The sequence below is a fragment of the Balaenoptera acutorostrata genome, chromosome 7 (genome assembly GCF_949987535.1).
Source record: "Balaenoptera acutorostrata chromosome 7, mBalAcu1.1, whole genome shotgun sequence".
NCBI classification, from domain to species: Eukaryota; Metazoa; Chordata; class Mammalia; order Artiodactyla; family Balaenopteridae; genus Balaenoptera; species Balaenoptera acutorostrata.
This window is the reverse complement of record NC_080070.1, coordinates 3,563,323-3,581,444: the sequence shown is the minus strand read 5'-3', so window position 1 is coordinate 3,581,444 and position 18,122 is coordinate 3,563,323. Positions and strand designations below refer to the sequence as shown.

Below are 18,122 nucleotides of genomic sequence, written 5' to 3'. Positions count from 1 at the left end.
GCTGGATGTCCTTACGTGACGTGTCAGCTTCTTTGTTCTCAAGTGTCAGAAATCAGCTCAAACTAGTTTAAGTAAAATGGGAAGTAAAATACTTCATAAAGAAATAGGAGTGTGCTATTAAATCTAAGGGAAAAATTTATTCAGGCCTCAGGAGAAAAATTAGGTCAAGAAATTCAAAACCAATAGGGACTTTTTTCTCTCTTTGCTTCTTGTCTCTTTGTGTATTGGTGTAATTCATTCTTCATATTCTGTAAGCCTGCTCTCTTTCCTTCTGAAGCCATATGCCGTATGGGAGTAGACACCTCCCGCCACCCCCCTCTGCTTCCATCTCGTGTTGCGTGACAAAGGCAAGAATAAATTGGAATAGTGTTACCGAGTCCAAGCTCGTACTGCTTGCCACACGACAGGCCAATAAATCTGGAAACCAGTTGTTGGGGAAAGGAATAGCATCTTTATTTGGAAATCTGGCAGACCGAAAAGACCATCTTGCCTGAGTTAGAATTCAGGCTTCTTTTTATGCTGAAAGGGGAAGGGGGTAAAATCAAACACTTATTGGTCCCCATCAGCCTCCGGAGGGGATGTGATCATTTCTTCCTCCCTGCAGTCGTTCACAGGTGGGCCCAGTCAGGATGTTTCCTGTGAGCTAGACAAAGGTATTTTAGCTTAACACTTATTGCCTGGGAAGCAGGGTTCCCAGAGATGGGCCATTATGTATAATTGAAGCTTATAGGCAACATCTCTTTAGTGATTAACTTGTAAGAGAGTACAGGGGCTCTTTCCTATTACCGTATTTTAACCCCACCCCTAAAATCCTGCAGCAGACTTCTGACCCAGTTTGGGCCAGTTACTTGAGGCTGAGGCAGTGAGGAGGGCACTCACAGTGTGGAAACATAGCTCTGGCATCCATGGGTGGGGGAGGAGGGCGGTAGGGATCATTTGTCAAGAGGCATCTAGTACTTTGACAGACAGTTGCATCAGGGTGGCGAGCCCTTTTGAAAAAATGAGCTAAATTATTTTAGACTCTGTCATTAAATTGCTGGTGGTTCTTGCCTTTGAGTCTTGTTTGTTAGTTACTTAATATTTATTGAGTGCCTGCAGGGATTTGTGACATCGGGAAATGACGTGTTGAGCTTGCTAAAAAGCTGCCCCGGTATAGGAAACTTGTCTCAGAATTGCCTGTGGGTTTCAGTGAGTCAAGGCAAAGACAGACGGTATCTAAAGATGCTTTGAAGACATCGTTATCATACACAGCAATGTGAGATTCAAATGCTCGATTTTAAATGCTGCCACTTACTTTCATAGCCATATTTTTACTGAAAGGGATTTCTCTTGGGCATGATATATTGTGAAATTTCTTCTGACGGTGATCGGGTCGTAGTGCCCTTGCTTTTGTGATTTATGGGACAGCATGATACCTTTAAAACATTCTATCAGAATAGGTCCAAGTTAGCCTGAGCTGTGAAGGTAAGAATACCTTAACATTTTGAATTAATTTCATAAAGAAGCTATCAGACACAGTCAGTTAAACTGAAGAGCCGAAAATAATTTCATTTCTGGTGATGAGTTTGCAAGTAAAAAATAATGAAGAAGAAGTTTTAAGAGATAGATAATTACACTCAATATTTTGCCTGTTTGGTCTTCTTCTTCTTCCTTTTCTAGAGGAGCTGGTAGAACAGGAGATTACTCCTTCAACAGTTTTGTTGAGTTGCAGGTAGAGGGTGACAGCTGCCCTAATAATACTGGTGGATTTGATTTCAAAGTGCTGTGCCCTCAGGCGGTAATGTTACGTTAAATTCATGTTATGTAAAATAGTCAACCTCGGAAGTTTCCAAATTCATAGGAGAGTGGATCCCAGATCAGCCTGTAAGGCTGACAGAGAACAGGTGGTGAGAGCCCAGGACAACCTAAGGAGTGGGGCATCCGTATAACCCGGAGGAAGATGATGGAGAGAGAGTGCCAGGGGAAGAGGGGTCACCTGAGCATGGGTCTGGTAGCTCGGGCGTGTCAGCTCCTCTCTGTCACTAAGGCAGTGATGATTCGTAATTAACTGCCAGACCTCGAAAGAAGGGCCTGTCAACCAAATTTAATTTCTTTTTTTTTTAAGATATTTTTTTGATGTGGACCATTTTTAAAATCTTTATTGAATTTGTTACAATATTGCTTCTGTTTTATGTTTTTTGGTTTTTTGACTGCGAGGCATGTGGGATCTTAGCTCCCCATCCAGGGATCGAACCCACACCCCCTGCATTGGAAGGCAAAGTCCTAACCACTGGACCGCCAGGGAAGTCCCCAAATTTAATTTCTAATTAGTGAAATCAACAGAAGCTTTTTGAAGGGTAAGGCTCCACCCTCCACCATGAGCACTGTCTCCCTCTCACACAGCACTGGTTGCTTCCATCTTTCAGGATTGGCTGCTCAGCCCACCCCAGCCCTATAGTCAGTTACAGAGTCACCGACATGGAATCAGCGTTAATTAGTATCTTGTGGCCACAGCCGTCATCCATTCCTCACACTCACAACCAGCAAAAGCCCTCAAAGTACCTAGAAAACACAAAACAGCAGTCACGGGAGCGGAGAATTTCAGGGAGTGGAGAACTCTCCCTGCGAAGGATACCCGGTCTCTGTTGAGCTGCTGATTCACATGTGTTCTCTGGGAATATTTTAAACTATCAGTGACCTAAACTTGGATCTAGTGATATCCCAGAGAAGGTCTCTTTCCATTTTGAGAGCCAGAAACAGTCTTCTAGTATTAATATTCTTCTGAAAGCTACTTGATAGAAGAGGAGATTGATTGGCCCAAAGATGGATTATTGTGAGAAAAACAGTTGAATTCACTTCCTCCTTCCGTGGTGGGTGGGCCATCTGATTGACCCCTCTGCCTTCAGCAATGGGAAATAAAATGCAAAATCGCCAGCTGTTCCCATCACGGCTGGCAAGGCCTGGACCTCGGCTGTCACTGCGGGCCCTGCTCTCCTTCCGCCACGCCCAGTGCTCCTGCACTTGCAGCTTCCCGTGCTCTCACCTCCTAGGACGGGGGGCTTCTTTAGGAGAGGCCTCAGTATCATGCAGAAATCATCCTCCAGTCTCACTTCTGCTGGCCATGGCTCCTTTGTCCCTTTAGCCACGTGAGGCTATACCCACAGTGCATTAAACAAAGTGCCTATGATGCGTGGAAACATGCAAGTCGGTTATTGCTGCTTGAGGAATGCAGTGCTTTGTGGTGCAGTCTCACAGCTGCAACCTGCGTCACCCTACTTTGGGGACCCAACAAAAGTTAAAATGCTGACTTCTCCTCATTAGAGCTTGGGGTGCAGAGAGTGGATGAAAGGAATGTGATCTCTGTATCCTTTACTTTCTTTATCAAGTACAGGAAATTTAATGTGCTTTTGACTTTTCCCCATATTGTATGTCAGATGTTGCTGGGACATTGGTAGTGAGCGCAATAAATAGTAAAGCAATGTTTATTCAGGTTTCTATAATTTTCATAAATTATAGTGGGCTTTCAGACACGTTTGCATTTATCCTGTGACAACCACCCTCTAGATTCCTCTTGTTTCCCACCCCTTCCTTTCTTTTCTCCACCTTTGCAGTCTCAGTTTCTACTTTTGAAATAATCACCCCTGAGTTTTCATTTGGATCTCTGCTCCTCATCAGAAGGCATGAAGTGTGATAAAGGTAGCAGGGAAATTCTGTGAGACAGATGGAGCTCAGGATGAGACAAGATGCATCGATTTTAGGGAGGCAGCATGCAGTGGAGTTATTCTTGAATCAGTTCACGGGACATGGTGGAGTCTGTAAGCATTGTTTTAATCTGTATTTCTTCCATTTCAGTTGTAAAATTGGCACAAAAATATCAAGCTCTAATCACGAATTTGCTAAGATAATAGCATTCTGGAAAGATGAATTTTATGTTTAAAACAACCAAACGACCTAGGAAAGCGTTTAGTTTGGTTTTACTTCCTTGTTTGTTTTCTTTTTGCCTGAGTTAAAAATAAGTATGAACAACAGTTATGTCACTAGGGACAAGGGGATTGCCAGCCTTAGATGTCAGTTTGCATTACGTCTTTTAGGACCGATTGCTATTTATGGCATAGTTAATGCAATTGGGGTTGTATTAACGCTTTACTTTCTGCATCAACCAGCAATTGCGTCTCTGACAGATGTACCGGCAAACAACAACGTTCCTTCTCATAAAGGCATCTGTGGGTTCGTTCATCCATTCAGCCCACAGTCCCTGGGCGCTGTGGTGTCCTAGGTTTTGTACCAGGCATTGGGAACATGAACATCCAGCCCACTTGCTTAAGTAGCTTCCAGTCTGCCGATGACACAGGCATTCAATACATCATTTCATAGCGCAGTAACGTTACAGAAAAGCATTTACAAAGAGTTGCAATTGCTTCCAATTGAAAAGGATAATAAACTCTGCCTGTGAAACCAGGCACAGCTTCCTGAAATGTCAGAGAGAGATGATATTTTAGCTGACAACTAAAGAATGCGAAGGGGTTTGCCTGCCGGAGAGGAATGTCAGGAGACAGAAGTCAATGGTATGTATGAAGCTGGGGGTAGGGAGTTGGGCCATAGGAGGAAGTGGTTCCGGGAGCAGAGAATGGGGAGGGCTTAGGCTTGGCTCAGAGGTAGAGGGAAGGAGGGGAGACTTTCTTTGCAGTGATGTGCAAAGGGCTTTTTACTGGAGCACAGAAGACAGTAGCCTCAGAGAGGGCTCTAAATGCAAAAGGGGTACATAAATGTGTCCTGACACCTAGGTGTGTATTCTCTGCTCCCAAAAGCATGGTTGACTGACGTTTTCTATTACGTGCCCAGGATCAACCACTTCTCACCACCTGAACCACTACCACCTGGGACACACCTCCATCACCCTGGCCTCCTAGTGGGTCCCTCCTGGGCCCACCCTTGCTTCCTTATTCTTTGCTCTCCATGAAGCAGCTCCCCTGGGGATCTTTCTGTGGGAGTCTGGTTCATGCACTGCTGTCTCATATGCCTTGCACTCAGAGGAAAAGCCAACCCGCACTGTGGCGTCCAGACTCCCACCCTCCTTGCTCAGTGTGGTCGTCTCACGCACATCACTATGGCCACCCTGGCCCCTGTTTCTTTGCTGTCCTCCACACCAGAGCACACACTGTCTTACAGACTGTATTCCTGCCTCTCCTTCTACCTGGATTGTTTGCCCTCAGATGACAGCCTGTGTCTTACTCTGTCTGGGGCTGCTGTAACACAACACCTTAGACCAGGCAGCTTAAACACAGAGATTTATCTTTCACAGTTCTGGAGACTGGAAGTCCAAGATCAGGATGCTGGCTGTGGTATCTGGTGAGGGCTCTCTCCTTGGGTTGAAGATGGCCACCTTCTCTCTGTGTCCTCACACGGCCTTTCCTCCATGTATACAGATGGAGAGAGAAGGGAGGCAAGCTTTCTGGTGTCTCTTCTTATAACGGCACTAACCCCGTCACGAGGACCCCACCCTCATGACCTCACCTAACTGCAATTACCTCGCAAAGGCTCCATCTTCATATACCATCACATTGAGGTTTAAGGCATCAGCATATGAATTTAAGGGGGAACACATTTCAGTCCACAGCAGTCTGATGTGCTTCTTCCCAGCTGCACTTCTTTCAGTTTCTGTTCAAATGTCTCTTTATTAGGAAATCTATCTGACCTCTTTATATACAAAGAGGTGACAAGACCCCCTCGGTCCTGTTTTTTTCTTCTTCTCTTAGTGTATTTATCTGTTTATTGTTTGTCCCCCATCCCTGCACTAGAATACAAGAAAGGAATATGGAACAAATGAAAGCTTTTGGACTTGTCGGGTTGATAACAGTGCCATAACAGGTTCTCAGAACAGGGCTTGCCAGAGTAAGCCTGGATAAAATATCAATGGATGGATGGATGGATGGGAGATTTGTTCACCTTCTTAGGCCAGTGTTTAATTGTAAACATGCTTTTCCATTTTATTGCATCTGTAAGATATGCATGATTACCAAACAGAACAGAGAATATATTACAGCCTCAATCTCATCATTCTAGGCAAAAATATGTAATTCTGTTGAGAGATGCACTACTGAAGCTCAACATTTCAGGGGATAATTTATTAACTTCTCTTGCCCTTCATGGGAAGCAGGAACAGTTCTACTCAAATTTTCCATAATTCAACTCCTGCAAGTTAAGATGAGGAAGTCTGAATTTGGGATGTCAAATTAGATGTTCAAGTTAGATTTTCACTGTTAACCTGCATTCTAACTCAAAAACCAGATCTATGTTCTGGTTTTACCTGTGTACAAATTAAATATGCATATCGACCAGGATTGGAGAGGAAGATGGGAAAATGAGAACCTTTGTTTTCTTGGAACCATTAGCAAGATGGTTCATGTTTGTTTGTTTTTTTTTTCTCCTCTTTGTTTATTACTATTGTAGTAATATTGTTTGTGTGGTTGAAAAAAAAAACATGACCTGCACTCTGAAAATGAAATTTGGCTAAAGACCGTCTGCTTTTCTGTGGGTAAAATTACCCTGCTTTTTAAAAGTAAGAATGTTGCCTGAAAGAAGTGTGGTTCATCTGTCCTTAAACAATGGCATCAGTGATCCAGAATCACTTCACTCAAGTGGGCTCTGCTGTCAGTGCCTGTTTGGTCATCCTACTGTGCACTCGTCCATCCAATAACATACGCTGAATTGCTTTTCTGTGCAAAATCTTTTCTTAGCCCGGTGAGCATGCCGGGAGCAGAGTCTTTGTCCTCTTTCTGAACTGTCCTGCCTGTCATTCATTTCCCCACTTACTGGAGCCACCTCATGGCTCTTCGTCTTTCTTTTCCCTGCCCTCTGTGTCCATAGAATGTACACTGTGTTAGACGTTTTTAAGATCTCTTATATCCACCTTCCTCCCTGGCTCGCCCTCCTGGATCCCTGGGAGCTGTTCATCCACCCTGCTCACGTCCGGGTGAAGCAGCCCATTCTGTCATGAAGCAATACTAGTGGTTAGAAATTCTGAAGGTTTTTTGATACATATTTCTGTCTCTGTGAAATTTGCTTTTGGTTCTAACTCTGGCATCTGGACTATGCAGAAGAAGTCCTCTGTCTGGCATGTGATAATTCAAATAGAGACTCTAAGTATTTGGTTTTTGAGTCTGAACCCTTCCTTCAGCCTTATTTCATATGACATATTTTGCAATGTCTCTGTCTTCGGGTCCTCTTTGTAGAAACACTCTGTCCATCGTTATCTCTGACAATATCCAGCCTAGACCTGGACAGCATATTGTGAGCGTACTTGGGCCAGGGAGGGACCTACTGGGAACATCACTGTAACATCATTCAAGTACACGTTTGCAAGTAAATTAGTTATGCTACTGGCTGCTCAAGAAGTTGATGCAAAGCAGAAGTCTTAGGTTGTTTTTTTTCTCATATAAACTTCTATCAGTGCATCTAATAGATGTGTTTAAAACAAATTTTAGAATCCTAGATTATTCTTATTAGAAACAAGATTTGAAAGATATCCATTGTTTGAGCTGATGAAGACAATACCACTAATTTCATCATTCTTCATCTTGAAAAGATTCACTCTTGAATATGAAATCATTATGGTTTTGATTGTTACCCTGGGATTTAATCTGAACAGTGTTTGAGAAATGTCCACTTCGGGTCTATGGGAGATCATGTACACTATGATGGTCTTAGGAATAGTACTACTGCAAGATTTATGCTATTCACAGCTTTGGTGAGAATGGCTTATTTCCTCTGTAAATGAAATGAAAAGCTGCTGAATCAGTGAGATCTGATCACCTCTTGTCACTGGCCAGCGACTTCCTCGCATAGAAAACCCTATCCAATAGGAAATGAGGTTGACTCAGTATAACCTTTTGTCATAATTTCATACTCATGTTTAGTCTTATTTTTAAGTGCTGAAAAGCCACTTTTTTTTTTTTTATTTTTTTATTTATTTATTTTTGGCTGTGCTGGGTCTTCGGTTCGTGCGAGGGCTTTCTCTAGTTGCGGCAAGTGGGGGCCACTCTTCATCGCGGTGCGGGGACCGCTCTTCATCGCGGTGCGCGGGCCTTTCACTATCGCGGCCCCTCCCGTTGCGGGGCACAGGCTCCAGACGCGCAGGCTCAGCAGCTGTGGCTCACGGGCCCAGCTGCTCCGTGGCATGTGGGATCTTCCCAGACCAGGGCTCGAACCCGTGTCTCCTGCATTAGCAGGCAGATTCTCAACCTCTGCGCCACCAGGGAAGCCCCAAAAGCCACTTTTTAATAGGCAAATTCAGTTCTCAATGGCAAATAAGCATACTGGTAGAAATTTCTAAAAACTGTAGATCACTTTCCCGCTAAGGCTTTAATGGTCCTCAGAATTTTTCTTAATTGGATAACCTAGATGGCCAATATTAATTGTTTGGAGTCAAATTTTTCTTGATTCTATAACCTAGATAGCCAATATTAAATATTTAGATGTCAAATATTATTTACTATCCCATGGTTGAGTATTATCTATATTTTGATTTACAGAAATCTGATACATTCTAATGAACTTTCAGCCTTGGATAAGGGTGTATTTATATATCACGTTGCCTACTTTTTGAGGCCATCTCCATCCTATTACATTTTGACTCTCATTTAATGCGAGTCGCAATAGTGGGCGCTATAAGAGAGAATATTTTGTGATCTATGTATAGGCAGAAGGGGCAGTAGTTCATTTGCAGTGTGACCATATGACTTAATTTGCCCTCGAGAGTCCCAGTTGCTCTTGTATAATTAATAATAATATTAACTATTATATTTATTATTGATTATTAATATTACCCCCTTTGTCTCTCAAATGATCCTAGTTTGGACTGTAAATTATATAATCATCCTAATTTGAAAGGAACTGAAAGTTTGGTCTCAGCAGCCAGTATGCCTGATTAATTTCCTAGATCTTTTCAACCTTTAGCATTCTTTAGCAGTGTCTCCAGATCCCCCTCATACCCCCAACACCTGCTATAATGCGGTCCCTGGAGGGGACTAAAACCTAGAAAAGGGGTAGGTGGGTTACCCAGTGAAGCAAGACCTGGGAAGTCTTAAAGCTTTGTTTGAGGAGCTATAGAAGGAAGAAAAGGCTCAGGATGGTGAGAAGTAGACAAATGTTGATTAAAATTGGCACATAGTATGTGCTAAATAAATGTTTGAATTTGGTAGCCTGAAATAGAACTTAACAACGTGGATGTCAATGAAGAGAAAGATGAGAGAGGTCTTAGGGCTAGAAAAATTCATCATACTTGGGTTTGATTTGATGGGGGTTAATAGGTTGACTGTAATAAGAAACTCCACAATCACCCTATGCTGTGGAATCTAGTTTATTGGGTGGAGAAGCATTAAGTTACACAAAAGCTGTAAACATAATATAATATCCAATTCTTCTTGAGATAAGGCTCTGCCCTGGGATAGAGAAGGAAACCTGGGGCCTTTGGACACCGAGGCAGAGGGCAGAGAAAGGAGTTGATCATAGCTTTCAAGGATGAGAATACGCCTGAGCTCTTGATTTGAATGAAGTGTATCCACTGGCTTATTTTAGTTCCTTATTTTACTCACAGAGTTTCTCTTTCCTGCTGTTGCTTTAGGAGCTGGTGGGGAGTAACCCTCCACAGAGAAACTGGAAAGGCATAGCGATCGCACTGCTTGTCATCCTGGTCATCTGCTCCCTGATTGTCACCTCAGTGGTGCTGCTGACGCCAGGTACTCACATTTATTCTTGGAAAAGCAAGCTGCTGTAAGGGAGAAAGGGCATAAGTTTACTCTGAGATTTTTTCGAAGTAACTACCCATTATATAATTTATTTTCCCCAGGTTCTAATTCTCATTGTGCCATACGTTAAAATGATGTAATACGCTTTCAATAAAAAAGATCTATTTTACATGCTCTGAATTTGCTTAGATAATTGTTGACTGGGTGGAAATTCTTGGCATATATTAAAATTCACAAGTATTTATTTATGCCTGATGAGCTTAAAGATGGTGTCATTATAAGTATAATAATTTTATATCTCATGGAATTCCTGGGTGTTTTATCGAGGATGAATTAAGAAAATTATGAAAACAACATATATTGAATGTGAACTAAGGATAAACTACTTACTAGATACTACTGATGAAATAAAGGAAGTATAAAACAGAATCAGAAATCTCTCAGGGAAGAAAAATACACAAAAATTGTCAGCAAAAGTCTACAGAAAAAAACATATATAGACATGGATTATTGAAAGTTTCAAACATAAGTTGTATAGAAGCGGAGAGGAAAGAGAGAGAGAGAGAGAGAGACCCTTTATGTTAAAGTTCATGGAGAAAGTAATATGTGAAGTGGGCTTTAATGGAGTGGCAAGAATTTAGTAGCAAGAGAGTGGTGAGATTAGGGCAAGAAGAAAGCCTTTGCCCATAAGATAAACATGTGGGGGGTCATGATAGGAAAACATTATACCATATATAAACAGTGTGTAACTATCCATTCCCCTTGTCGTATTAGGTGTCAGTTTGTGTGGACATAAAAAAAAACATGTTCCAATCCTCAATAAATAGACTACACGGGTATTAGACTTTAAGAGGGAAAAAATGCAATGTAAAAAAAGTTTTGATAGGTACAAAAAGTGCAGGCAAATTTTGAGGTATGTTTAAACTATAATCACAAAACTTAAATGGAAAAAGAGTAGTTTGTACCCTGAAACCAAAACTCAAGAAGGGTATCACAAGAAAACTACAGACCAGTATCTCTTATGAATATAGATACAAAAACCTCAGCAAAATACTAGCCAATAGAACCAAATTATCAGCAACATATAAAAAGGGTTATACACCATGATCAAATGGGATTTATCCCAGGAAAAAAATTTGGTTTAACATATGAAAAATCAGTGTAATACACCCATATTAATAGGATAAAGGGAGAAAAAAACATGGTCATCTCAATAGATGCAGAATAAGCATTTGACAAAGTTCAGAATCCTTTCATGATAAAACGTTCAAAGAGCAAAGAAAGAAACTTTCCCAACCTTATAAACAGCATCTATAAATAGCCCACAGCTAATATTATACTTAACAGTGAAATACTGAAAGTATTCCTGCTAAGATCAGGAATAATACAGGGATATTCACTCTATTTTTTTTTAATTTTTTTTGCATTCTTTAATTGAAGTATAGTTGATGTACAATACTATATAAGTTACAGGTGTACAATATGGTGATTCACAATTTTTAAAGGTTATACCCCATTTATAGTTATTATAAAATGTTGGCTATATCTCCCATATTATACAATATATTCTTTTTTTTTGAAATTTTGAATTTTATTTATTTTTTTATACAGCAGGTTCTTATTAGTCATCAATTTTGTACACATCATTGTATACATGTGAATCCCAATCGCCCAATTCATCCCACCCCCCCCTCCACCCCCCCGCCACTTTCCCCCCTTGGTGTCCATACGTTTGTTCTCTACATCTGTGTCTCAATTTCTGCCCTGCAAACCGGTTCATCTGTACCATTTTTCTAGGTTCCACATATATACGTTAATATACGATATTTGTTTTTTTCTTTCTGACTTACTTCACTCTGTATGACGGTCTCTAGATCCATCCACGTCTCAACAAATGACCCAATTTCGTTCCTTTTTATGGTTGAGTAATATTCCATTGTATATATGTGCCACATCTTTATCCATTCGTCTGTTGATGGTCATTTAGGTTGCTTCTGTGTCCTGGCTATTGTAAATAGTGCTGCAATGAACACTGGGGTGCGTGTGTCTTTTTGAATTATGGTTTTCTCTGGGTATATGCCCAGTAGTGGTATTGCTGGATCATATGATAATTCTATTTCTAGTTTTTTAAGGAACCTCCATACTGTTCTCCATAGTGGCTGTATCAATTTACATTCCCACCAACAGTGCAGGAGGGTTTCCTTTTCTCCACACCCTCTCCAGCATTTGTTGTTTGTAGATTCTCTGTTGATGACACTCTCACTATTTCTGTTTAACATTGTATTGGAGATTCTAACAATTAGGCAAGGGAGAAAAAAGATACCCAGGTAAAAAAGAAGTAAAACTATCTCTATTCATAGATGGCATGATCTCATGTATAGAAAATCTTAAAGAATCCACAAACACAAAAAATAAAACATACTATAACTAATAAATGAGTTCAGCAACATTGGAAGATACAAGACCATTATACAAAAATATTTATATTTCTATATACTGGTAATGAACAATTCAAAAATGAAATTTAGAAATGATTCCACTTACATTAGTTTCAAAGGGAATAAGTCAACGGTCTGCAACCTTTTTGGCACCAGGGACTGGTTTCGTGGAAGACAATTTTTCCATGGACAGGGGTGGGGCAGGATGGTTTCAGGATGATTCAAGTGCATTACATTTATTGTGCACTTTATTTCTATTATTATTACATTGTAATATATAATGAAATAATTATACAACTCAACATAATGCAGAATCATTGGGAGCCCTGAGCTTGTTTTCACTTGCCACTCACTGATAGGGTTTTGATATGAGTCTGCAAGTGATTGATTTATTATCTCTGTGCAGTCAAACCTCTCTGCTAATGATAATCTGTATTTGCAGCCACTCCCCAGCGCTAGCATCACTGCCTTGGCTCCACCTCAGATCATCATAAGGAGCGAGCAAGCTAGATCCCTCACACGCGCAGTTCACAGTAGGGTTCGCGCTCCTATGAGAACCTAATGCTGCCGCTGATCCGACAGGAGGTGGAGCTCAGGCAGTAATGCAAGCTATGGGGAGCGGCTGTAAATACAGATGGAGCTTCACTCGCTTGCCCGCGGCTCACCTCCTGCTGTGCAGCGCAGTTCGTAACAGGCTACGGACCGGTAGCGGTCCATGGCCCAGGAGTTGGGGACCCCTGGAATAAGTTACTTAGAAATCAACAAAAGAAGTATAAGACTTGTACACTGAAAATCACCAAAGATAATTGAAAGAAATTAAAGAAGACCTAAGTAAGTGGAAAGCTATCCCCATGTTCCTGGATTAGAAGATGTAATAGTGTTAACATGCCACTACTTTGCAAATTTATCTACAGATTCAACCCAATCCCTATCAAAATCCCAATTAGTTTTATTGCAGAAATTGACAAGCCAATTCTAAACTTCATATGAAAATGCAAGGTACTCAGACCAGCCAAAACAATCTTGGGGGAAAAAAAGCAGTTGAAGGACTTACATCTCTGATATTAAACTTCCTCTATAGCTACAGTAATCAAAGTATTGTGGTACTATCCTAAGTATAGATATATAGGTCAATGGAATAGAATGTAGAGTTCAAAGATAGACCCATACAGTTATTTTGCATTCATTTTTGACAAGGGTGCTAAGACCATTTGATGGGGAAAAAGTAGTCTTTTCAACACATGGTACTGGTACAACTGGGTATCTACATGCAAAGAATGAAACTGGACTCCTACCTCACAGCTTGTACAGAAATTAACTCAGTGTGGCTCAAGAACCGAAAAATAAGAGCTAAAACTTTAGCACTCCTAGAAGAAAACATGGGAGTAAATCTTTGTGACCTTGGATTCAGCAGCTGTTTTTTAGATATGACACCAAAAGCACAAGCAACTCAAGAAAAAGTAGATAAATTAGACTTCATCAAGCATAAAACATTCTGTGTGTCAAAGGACACTATGAAGAAACTGAAAAGACAACCCACAGAATGGGAGAAGCATATTTGCAAATTATATCTTCAAAAAACATCTAACGTCCAGGTTATTTGAAGAATTCTTACAACTCGAAACAGGAGCCGAACAATTTAATTTAAAAATGGGTAAAGGATTTGAACATTTCTCCAAAGAAATACCAATGGCCAGGAAGCACAAGAAAAATGCTCTACATCATTAGTCATCAGGGAAATGCAAATCAAAATCACAGATGCCTATATGTACATATTATTTTTTGTGCATTTATTTTTTATACAATTTTTAAAGGTTACACTCCATTTACAGTTATTACAAAATATTGACTCTGTTCCCTGTGTTATACTAGAAATCCTTGTAACCTGTCTTACACTCAATAGTTTGCACATCCCACTCCCCCACCCCTATATTGCCCCTCCCCTCTCTCTCCCCACTGGAAGCCACTAGTTTGTTCACTGTATCTGTGAGTCTGCTTCTTTTTTGTTATATTCACTAGTTTGTTGTACTTTTTGGATTCCATACATAAGTGATATCATACAGTATTTGTCTTTCTCTGTCTGACATTTCACTTAGCATAGTACCCTCCAAGTCAAATTCAAAAAAATATATATATATATTTTTAAACAAAATGACAAGTATTTATGAGGATGTGGAAAAATTGGAACCTTCATTCAGTACTAGTAGGAATGTAAAAGTGTGTAGCCTCTGTTGAAAACATTCTGGTAGTTCCTCAAAAAATGAAACACAGAGTTACCATATGACCCAGTCATTCCACTCCTAGGTATATACCCAAGGAAATTGAAAATATATGTTCATACAGAAATTTGTATACAGATATCCATAGAAACATTCATAACAGCCAAAAAGTAGAAACAACCCAAATGTCCCTCACCTGGTGAATAGGTAAACAATTGTGGTATATCCATACAATGGAATATTATTCAGCTATAAAAAATGGAATACGGATGCATACTACAGCATAGATAAAACTTGAAAACATTATGCTACGTGCACGAAGTTAGACAAAAAGGCCACATATTGTATGATTCCACAGTAGACAAATCCATAGAGATAAAAAGTAGATTAGTGGTTGCCAGGGACTGGAAGTGGGGAGAGTAAGAAATGTCTGCTAATAGGCATGAGATTTCTTCTTTTATAAAGACATGATAGTTTTAGGGAAGTTTTAAATTCACAGCAAAATTGAGAGGAAGGTACAGAGGTTTCCTACATAACGTGCTGCCCCACACATGCATGGTTCCCCTCGTTATCTACATCCCCACCTGAGTGTTACATCTGATACAACTGATGAACCTACCTCAACACATCATAATGAGACCTCTTTTGGGGGTGATGCAGATATTCTGGAATTCGATACTGGTGATGAATGCACAATTCTTTAGCACATTGAAAACTACTGAGTTGTATACATTAAAAAGGTAAACTTTATGATATGTGAATTTTATCTCGATTAAGATGTTAGCATAAACAACGGTGGGAAAGTTGTTTAAAAAAGTGATTCAGGGAGGACCTTCAAGATGGCGGAGGAGTAAGATGTGGAGATCACCTTCCTCCCCACAAGTACATCAAAAATACATCTACATGTGGAACAAGTCCTACAGAACACCTGCTGAATGCTGGCAGCAGACCTCAGACTTCCCAAAAGGCAAGAAGCTCCCCATGTACCTGGGTAGGTCAAAAGAAAAAAAGAAAAACAGAGACAGAAGAATAGGGACAGAACCTGCCCCTCTGGGAGGGAGCTGTAAAGGAGGAAAAGTTTCCACGCACTAGGAAGCCCAGCCCCTTCACTGGTGGAGACCAGGGGTGCACGGGGGGGACGTTTCAGAGCCACGGAGGAGAGTGCAGCAACAGGGGTGCAGAGGGCAAAGCGGAGAGATTCCCACACAGAGGATCGGTGCCGACCAGCGCTCACCAGCCCAAGAGACTTGTCTGTTTACCTGCCAGGACAGGTGGGGGCTGGGAGCTGAGGCTCAGGCTTTGGAGGTCAGATCCCAGGGAGAAGACTGGGGCTGGCTGCATGAACACAGCCTGAAGGGGGCTAGTGTGCCACAGCTAGCTGGGAGGGGGTCCAGAAAAACGTCTGGACCTGCCTAAGAGGCAAGAGACCACTGTTTTGGGGTGTGCGAGGAGAGGAGATTCAGAACACTGCTTAAACGAGCTTCAGAGGTGGGCGCGAGCTGCGGCTATCAGCGTGGACACCAGAGACGGGCATGAAACGCTAAGGCTGCTGCTGCCGCCACCAAGAAGCCTGTGTGCAGGCACAGGTCACTGTCCACACCTCCCCTCCCAGGAGCCTTTGCAGCCCACCACTGCCAGGGTCCCGTGATCCAGGGACAACTTCCCCGGGAGAACACATGGTGCCTCAGGCTGTTGCAACATCACGCTGGCCTCGGCCGCCACGGGCTCGCCCCGCATTCTGTACCCCTCTCTCCCCCTGGCCTGAGTGAGCCAGAGCCCCCGAATCAGCCGCTGCTTTAACCCCCTCCTGTCTGGGCGAAGAACAGATACCAGAGGGTGACCTACATGCAGAGGCAGGGCCAAACCCAAAGCTGAACCCCAGGAGCTGCGTGAACAAAGAAGAGAAAGGGAAATTTCTCCGTGCAGCCTCAGGAGCAGGGGATTAAATCTCTACTGTCAAGTTGATGTACGCTTCATCTGTGGAATACCTGAAGAGACGACGAATCATCTCAAAATTAAGGTGGTGGACTTTGGGAGCAACTGTAGACTTCGGGTTTGCTGTATGCGACTGACTAGTTTCTGATTTATATGTCTATCTTAGTTTAGTTTTTAGCGCTTATTATCGTTGGTGGATTTGTTTATTGGTTTAGTTGCTCTCTTCTTTTTTTTATTACTTTTTAAAGTTTTCTATTTTAATAGTATTTAAAAACATTTTTTATTTTAATAACTTTATTTATTTTATTTATTTATTTTCTTTCTTGTTTTCCTCTGTTTTCTTCTGAGCCGTGAGGCTGATAGGGTCTTGGTGCTCTGGCCAGGTGTCAGGCCTGAGCCTCTGAGATGGGAAAGGTGAGTTCAGGACATTGGACCACCAGAGACCTCCTGGCCCCCCGTAATATCAATCGGCAAGATCTCTCCCAGAGACCTCCTGGCCCCCCGTAATATCAATCGGCAAGATCTCTCCCAGAGATCTCTGTCTCACTGCTAAGACCCAACTCCACTCAACGACCAGCAAGCTCCAGTGCTGGACACCCCATGCCAAACAACTAGCAAGACAGGAACACAACCCCACCCATTAGCAGAGAGGCACCAGTCCCCTCCACCAGGAAGCTTACACAAGCCACTGAACCAACCTTATCCACTGGGGGCAGACACCAAAAAAATCGGGAACTACGAACATGCAGCCTGTGAAAAGGAGACCCCAGACACACTAAGTTAAGCAAAATGAGAAGACAGGGAAATACACAGCAGATGAAGGAGCAAGGTAAAAACCAACCAGACCAAACAAATGAAGAGGAAATAGGCAGTCTACCTGAAAAAGAATTCAGAGTAATGACAGTAAAGATGATCCAAAATCTTGGAAATAGAATGGAGAAAATACAAGAAACGTTTAACAAGGACCTAGAAGAACTAAAGAGCAAACAAACAATGATGAGCAACACAAATTGAAATTAAAAATTATCTAGAATGAATCAATAGCGGAATAACTGAGGCAGAAGAAAGGATAAGTGACCTGGAAGATAAAATAGTGGAAATAACTACCACAGAGCAGAATAAAGAAAAAAGAATGAAAAGAATTAAGGACAGTCTCAGAGACCTCTGGGACAACATTAAATGCACCAACATTTGAATTATAGGGGTCCCAGAAGAAGAAGAGAAAAAGAAAGGGACTGAGAAAATATTTGAAGAGATTATAGTTGAAAACTTCTCTAATATGGGAAAGGAAATAGTCAATCAAGTCCAGGAAGCGCAGAGAGTCCCATACAGGATAAATCCAAGGAGAAACATGCCAAGACACATATTAATCAAACTATCAAAACTTAAATACAAAGAAAAAATTTTAAAAGCAGCAAGGGAAAAGCAACAAATAACATACAAGGGAATCCCCATAAGGTTAACAGCTGATCTTTCAGCAGAAACTCTGCAAGCCAGAAGCCAGTGGCAGGACATATTTAAAGTGATGAAAGGGAACAACCTACAACCAAGATTACTCTACCCAGCAAGGATCTCATTCAGATTTGACGGAGAAATTAAAACCTTTACAGACAAGCAAAAGCTAAGAGAATTCAGCACCACCAAACCAGCTTTACAGCAAATGCTAAAGGAACTGCTCTAGGCAGGAAACACAAGAGAAGGAAAAGACCTACAATAACAAACCCAAAACAATTAAGAAAATGGTAATAGGAACATACATATCGATAATTACCTTAAATGTAAATGGATTAAATGCTCCCACCAAA

General features: G+C 41.4%; 1 protein-coding gene across 4 annotated transcripts in view; it reads left to right on the top strand.

The window, feature by feature from the left end:
* Window positions 1–18,122, top strand: part of DPP6 (dipeptidyl peptidase like 6) — a 977,175-nt gene that overhangs the window by 530,862 nt on the left and 428,191 nt on the right. For all 4 annotated transcript variants that reach the window (XM_007165456.2, XM_057550287.1, XM_007165455.3 and 1 more), the window contains exon 2: window positions 9,602–9,716. In XM_007165456.2, the coding sequence (XP_007165518.1) occupies window positions 9,602–9,716 (115 nt within the window). The remainder of the gene's footprint in view (window positions 1–9,601; window positions 9,717–18,122) is intronic.